General features: G+C 29.8%; 2 protein-coding genes across 2 annotated transcripts; one reads left to right on the plus strand and one right to left on the minus strand.

The window, feature by feature from the left end:
• The first annotated feature begins 118 nt into the window (after window positions 1-118).
• On the plus strand, window positions 119-5,232 carry LOC145751577 (moesin/ezrin/radixin homolog 2-like). The gene is made up of 16 exons (XM_082567756.1): window positions 119-275; window positions 453-588; window positions 815-943; window positions 1,016-1,099; window positions 1,425-1,555; window positions 1,626-1,728; window positions 1,826-1,997; window positions 2,075-2,187; window positions 2,301-2,414; window positions 2,755-2,877; window positions 3,044-3,175; window positions 3,308-3,393; window positions 3,476-3,575; window positions 3,918-4,186; window positions 4,441-4,594; window positions 4,783-5,232. Exons 1-16 carry the CDS (start codon window positions 193-195, stop codon window positions 4,822-4,824), a joined length of 1,971 nt encoding a protein of 656 aa, XP_082423882.1. The 5' UTR covers window positions 119-192; the 3' UTR covers window positions 4,825-5,232.
• LOC145751579 (UDP-N-acetylglucosamine transporter SLC35D4 homolog) lies at window positions 5,195-6,823 on the minus strand. Its single transcript, XM_082567757.1, has 2 exons — window positions 6,551-6,823; window positions 5,195-6,434 (listed from the first exon to the last, which is right to left on the minus strand). Exons 1-2 carry the CDS (start codon window positions 6,726-6,728, stop codon window positions 5,665-5,667), a joined length of 948 nt encoding a protein of 315 aa, XP_082423883.1. The 5' UTR covers window positions 6,729-6,823; the 3' UTR covers window positions 5,195-5,664.
• Window positions 6,824-6,983: the final 160 nt, after the last annotated feature.

The following is a 6,983-nucleotide window of genomic DNA, read 5'->3' on the forward strand; positions in this document are numbered from 1 at the left end:
ATTGTGTTTTAACAAAAGTAGTATTTAAATTTAAAATGGATTTTCGTGGCACAGGTCACAGAAATACTCACAAACAAATTTTCTAAACCTGTTTTATTGACATTTTAAACAACACAAGGTAAACAAACTGATAATTAAATTTGTTATTAAGTGGTAAGGAATATTTAACGGTATACCACTTTAAGCTGCACGATGCCTTTACATATTTTAAAGAAGAAAAGGGTTAAGTTAATATCAGTTCGTATTTCTACGCTAGATGCTGACTTAGAATTCAGGTAACGTTGTTTTACTGTCCATTTAGATGGTAAACCATCTAATTTTATTGCTGTTAAATGTATGTACATCACCTTATTAAACATTGCTCAATTATAATTATATGTTAAAGATGATATACTTTAAATTTCTGATTTATTTAATGATTTTTTTAATACCCTTTTTTTATTTGTTTTTAGTGTTGATTGCACAGCAAAAGCAAATACTGTTTTTGACCTTGTTTGTCATACAATTGGTCTTCGTGAGTCTTGGTATTTTGGACTTGCTCATGTATCAGTTAATGGTCATGTGAACTGGGTGAAACTTGATAAAAAGGTGCAACAAATTGGAAAAAATAAACACTTTATCTTATATTAATAATGTTTAATTTCCAATACATAATGTCATTTTACACTTAATATATAAACATATGATATTAAAAAGCAAAGGTATCTTGTTTTTTGGTAAAAATAACAGAAGTTTATGCTGTCAAGTTGGTTTTCTTACATAAAGAATTAATCAAGTTTAAATAATAAAAATAACCAAAATATAATTTTTCTAGATTTTAGATCAAAATTTACGAAGGGATGAAGACGGTTTTCTACATTTAAAATTTTTGGCCAAATTTTATCCGGAAGTTATCGAAGAAGAATTGATTCAAGAAGTCACCAGACATTTGTTTTATTTGCAAGTAAAGTTTAAGAATAAACATTTTGTGATAAATCCTATATATATAAAGGTCTATAACACTTTAAATTTTTAGTACCAACAACAAATTTTATTAGAGGAACTACATTGTGAACCTGAAGCTTCTATTTTGCTTGCTTCATATGCAGTACAAGCTAAAGTAAATATCTTACAATTTAAATATTTAATACTATATAGGCTATACATATTTGTGCCTTAAAAATATATATGTAAAAGATTTTCTACAGTCTGTGTAGAGCTTAGTGGATGATATATATGTATGTCCAATTTATAGGCCTACCAACTAAATAAAACTGCTGTTTGTGGTGTGCAAGTAAATTATCGCTGCAAATATGAATTAAAAGTTGCGACCATATTATGACAAATAAAGGGCTGTCGGTGGGCCTAGCTGTTGACTAGTACTTGTAAAAGAGTTGACATAGTAATTCACATTTGCCCCATAACTTTAATAATATTTTTTATAGTTTGGTGATTACGATCCTGATGTCCACATACCCGGCTTCCTTCAAGATGAAGTTTTATTACCACAAAGTGTTACCGACCAATTTCAAACTGTTTCCGGGCAAATGTCGCTCTCCGAAGAAATCACTGATTGGTATTTGATAAACATTTTCTTGGGTTTCATAATGTATTGAATCTTGTTATTATTTGAAATATATTTTAAGGTATGCCAAGCATCATGGAATGACAAGAGATGAAGCTGAATTAGAATATCTTAAAATTGTTCAAGATTTTGAAATGAGCGGGATTTATTATTTTAAAATAAAGGCAAGTACATTCGAAAAAATTTGTGAAGATATTTAAACAAAAAATGGTAGCAAGATGGTATATATTTTTATTTATACCTTTAAATTGCGTTTATTAGGATGGTAATGATGCAGACTTATGGTTGGGAGTTGATGCAAAGTCAATTTCATTTTACCCGATAGATGACAAGTTAAGAGCTAACAAAGCTTATCAATGGAGTGAACTAGCTGATATGTCATACAGTGGGAATAAATTTGTAATCAAACTTAACTCAAAAATGCTGGGTGGAGGTACGGACAATATAAAATAATCAAGAAAATTGTAAAAGTTTTGAAAATGTTTTTTGCAATATTATTTGTGATTTTAGGTGGAGGGACTTTAGGTAGAAGAAGACTTCAGTTGGGATCTACATCAAATCTTAACAACAACCATTCTGATGATATTTTCTTTATAACAGAGGACCCAGACACAAATAAATTAGTAAAATAACAATTAGTAATACCTTTTTTTCGTGTGAGATTGTACTGCTTTATAATTGTATGTGTTTAAAGTGGATAATGTGATTTACATTAAGCCTTTTTTGTTGGATTTAGATTCTTGATTTGTGCAAGGGTAATCATGATTTATTTATGCAACGTCGTCGTGTTGACAGTATGGAAATACAACATATGAAAGCACAAGCTAAAGAAGAAAAGGCAAGAAAACAGGTAAGTCTAAAGACTTGGCAAAATATTATTATATATTTTTTTTGTATATATCTTTATCCTCGATGTGTGAAGTCGAATGCGCGACTTAAACTTAGAGTAACATCAGTTACTCCGACCCAGTTTCGAGTTGCCTGTGGCAGTTTGGGATATTATAGAGACTATAATTGCCTGTATAGCGCCTTACTCAAGGGTGCTACAGCATATATACTAAGATTAGACCCTGGTTTATTTAAAGCAAAGGCTCTTATACTATAGAAAGTCCACACTAAAAGTATTTATATATTTTGCTATTTATATAAACTTTTAAACAGAAAACTTAACTTTCAATGAATTTATTTAGAATGAGAGAACAAGGTTAAAGAAGCAAAAAGAACTTTACGTCCAGCTTCAACACGAAAAAGATGACATTGAAGAAAAATTTAAAATCTGTCAGGAAGAAAATAGAGTAGCAGGGGATATGCTGGTAATAATAAACTTAAATATATATTTATATATACACAAGTTTTTTAAAGACAGTTTTTCAATAACAAATACATTTATATTTATACTGCAAACGCTGTTTATATTATAAATATTTTAGGTGTTTTTTTTTGTTTTTTTAATTTATCAAATTCTACGTTAATTTTTAGAAAAAATCAGAAGAAGCGGCAGAGTTGTTATCAGAAAAAGCAAAAGTAGCCGAAGAAGAAGCTATGCTGCTCAGGTTGAAAGTTTCCAACTCTGAACAAGAAATACAACGATTACAACTAAACATATCACAGGTAAGTAAATACAAAGGCACAAATTAACTAAATACTTTTTACCAAGTAGTGAAAGTTAAGATACTTATTACAGTCTATATTTTATTTAATAAGAATAAGGTTTAAATTTATTCTGTTTTCTCTTTTAAACAGTTGAAAGAAACTAACCACCAACTTAACCAAAATTTCTACAAATTCGATCAACTTACAAAACAACTTGCTGATTCATCAAGGACAAAGTAATAAACAACTTCAATTTAACAAAACATTTAGTATTTCAATCCCTCTAAGTTTGTATGTAAATTGGTCTTTGTCTTACAGATCAATAGAAGCAAATAAACTGAGGGAAGAATTATTCACGACACAAAAAGCACTCGGAGAAGCAAACATTAAACTTAATCTTGTCTCAAATCAAAATATGGTAAAACTAAATAACAAACTAATGTTTTGGGCTCTTTATAAAACTGTAAGCACAAACTAATAAAGTACTAAAACAAGTACTACCCTTTATCATATAAAAATCAAACAATCTGGGTTTGTAGATATTTAAACATAAGTTAAGAATGGAAAATTTTAGTTTTTTTGTGAAAATAATTCTTAAAGAACTTACTGTTTAGAAGCATTGTAACAACTACTATAATGCCTGCTCTTTGGTTGCTGTTGTATTGTTGTAATATAGCACAACTGATATTTGTTCGTGATAATTTACCCTAGAACCTTATAGACTTTTATTTTTACTAACAACAAACACTTGTATTTTCAGCACCATTCACCAAGTGCATCAAGTACAAATGCCTACACATCCATAAACCATCACAGTCCTATCATCCCACCCTTACACAATAACAACACACAAGTCGGCCATTCACAAGCCATGAGTAATCTGGTTAACACCCATGCGTACCACTCAGGGTATTCTCCCAATAACACAAGTGAAGGTGTAAGTCGTTCGCATCAAAATAGCAGCGAGTTCTCTTCGAATGGTGGTTCAAATGATGTACAACATCTTACCCAAGAAATCGAGAAGGAATGGTAGGTGTATTAATTTATATTATTCAATATGTTTGTAAGAACAAGTATTATATATTACCAATAACCAAATGCTTAATACCATACTGTTTAAACTGAAATGACATGGAATTCAAACCATTTTTGAAATATAACTGCTCAAACTTTTTCTAAATTAGACTGTAAAAACATTACAAAGCATTGATCCTAATTATTAACTTATTTCAAGAATCAAATAATGTTGCTTTTCAATATGTCAACTCTTTATATTTCATCAGGGCTGATTACCAAGTAAAAAGTAATAACATAGAGCAACAATTACAAAACATGAGATCTGAAATCGAGGTGTTAAAAGTAGATGATAATAATGAATTTCAATCAATTAATAACATATTAGAACAACAACCGTTTGCCCCCCAATCTGCAGGAGAGGTAGGAATTTTGATTATAGTTAACAACTTATAAGTTAACTGTTTAAATATGTACTTATTACATCTACAAATAATGGAGCTTGGTAGGCAATATATATATATATATACAAGTTTTTCTAATTTATAAACCTGAAATATTACCTGTAGTGTTGGATATCTACTAGTTTTGATCATTTTATTTTGTTTTAGGTAATGGTTGATCCAAGAACACAGTATTATGAAGGAATGTAATGTAACAAACAGTGATTATACAGCATATAAATATGTACATTTGTATAAACATTGTTGCTTTATAAATACATCATTGTAAATTGTATTAATGCAAGTTTTGGCTGTGCTAGTTTTTTTCGATTTTGTTTTTAACTTGCTGCTGTATTTCTGTAATAAACTTTTTCATATATTTTGTGCTTTTAACACTGTTTTATTTGAATCGTGCTTTTGTTTTTAAAAATATTTTGTGCCTTGACAATTACACAACTGTAAACCTTTTAAAATAATTGTGTTTTTTAATTAAAAATTGAACTAGTAATACAAATTGTTTTCAATCAAATAAAAAATGCTGTTTTCAGATTTTTTTTATAAATGCACTAGTTTTTTGTGTTTTAATTTTAATGCTAAAAGAACCAAATAAAAAATACTTTACAATTTTGCTTTGAACTAATATAAACAACTAAAGAAAAGAAAAAGCACAATGAAAAAAAAATATCACAATTTTGCATTACCAAAACGAATCTTAATATTAGCAGCAAGTTAGTTAATTTTTTCTAATATTTTATCAGTAAATAATAACTGTAATACCATAGCACCTACACCATTCAAAAATTCTACAAAAACACCATCATAAAATATATAGTTCAATCAATTTTACTGCTGGAATGTAAATTTTGAAGAAATAAAACTAAAATCTTTGGCTTAAAACAGTTTCAAATCACTGCACTTAACATGCTTGCATAAAATCCTGAGTTAATGGTTTGTCTTGAAGGGAACTATTGCACAAATACAATAAAAGCAGCCTTACAATGATACAGATATAACTAGCAACCACTAAAAAAGGCAAAAAAAAATTAAAATTCAACCAACCAACACATCACTAATATCATGGCTTAAATCAGTTTGCTGTATAACCATACTGCCTAAAATGTGCAATACATCGCCACTAGTTACAAATAGTATTGATAACCATAATAATATAGTGTGGTCAAGTGGATAAAGATGCATAGATACCAACATTGTTAAAACTTTACCAGATAACTGCACCATTTGTGCTGATGCATTATACGAAACAAATCGAAGATGTGACCACATTTTGTTTACGGCAAAACCAAGAATGCCGCTAAAAATGCAACCAATGTAAAAATTCACTTTTCCCAAATGCTCGAATTCATTTTGAACTGTCTGATGGTGTCCTAAAAACCACGCTGTTGGAAATAAAACAGTGAGACTGAGTAGGTTGTTAAGATATTGGCGCTGCATTGAAGAAAGACCATTGTATGGCCAATTAGAACTTGTATACCAATAAGCAACAGATCTATATGAACCAGATAAAACTGAATGGACTAAAACCCAAGCTATATCATATACTGATACACTGTAATGTGCTTCCCATAGAGCCAGCATAAAACCTGATAATTTTAAAGGCATACTCATATGTATTGCACCAGTGGGTAAGTGGTCATCGCATAGAATTAAGATAACATCACTTGCAGCATGGCTCATTACAAATATAGGTACAGATAATCGACTTAGCGCAATAGAACCAGAATAAATGCTTCCAACATAGAGCAGCATTGCAGGACTCCATGTGAGGATTTCAGTTACATTTAAAGTTTTTAATGGGTTGCCTAAATGTGTTAAAATATTCAATAAATGCCTAAAACCAAATGTACAAACATAAAGTATAAGCAAAATAACAAAAATTCATAATTTTAAACAAATTTAAACCCCTAATTATTGTTACCTGATAATATTTGAATAAGAAAAACAGCAACAAACGCTTGCCATGACTGGAAAATGGTAGGGTATTGAAAACCCAAGTCACTTAGAACGTATTTGTTGCACAATATAGCAGTTGTGTACAACAAACAATAGGTAGTATATTCGGGTATTTTTGACCGATTTTGTTCTTTAAATTGCATCTTCTTCCAACAAAACTTAATTAAAACGCGAACTAGTACTGTTAGGCCATTATTTTAATGTCTTTACCAACTGGTTTTTAAACCACCTTACACAATTTCCGAAATCAAAGGCAACGTAGACATTTCGGTGTTGAAAAGATTCGGTCTAGTTAACTCGGACTTCGGTCTCGGTATAAGATTACGTCATTTTGATAAACAACGACGATATATATTTATTTTAAGATAGTGTACCTAACAACAAACCTTCATTGAGAA

The sequence above is a fragment of the Corella eumyota genome, chromosome 4 (genome assembly GCF_963082875.1).
Source record: "Corella eumyota chromosome 4, kaCorEumy4.1, whole genome shotgun sequence".
Lineage (NCBI taxonomy): Eukaryota > Metazoa > Chordata > Ascidiacea > Phlebobranchia > Corellidae > Corella > Corella eumyota.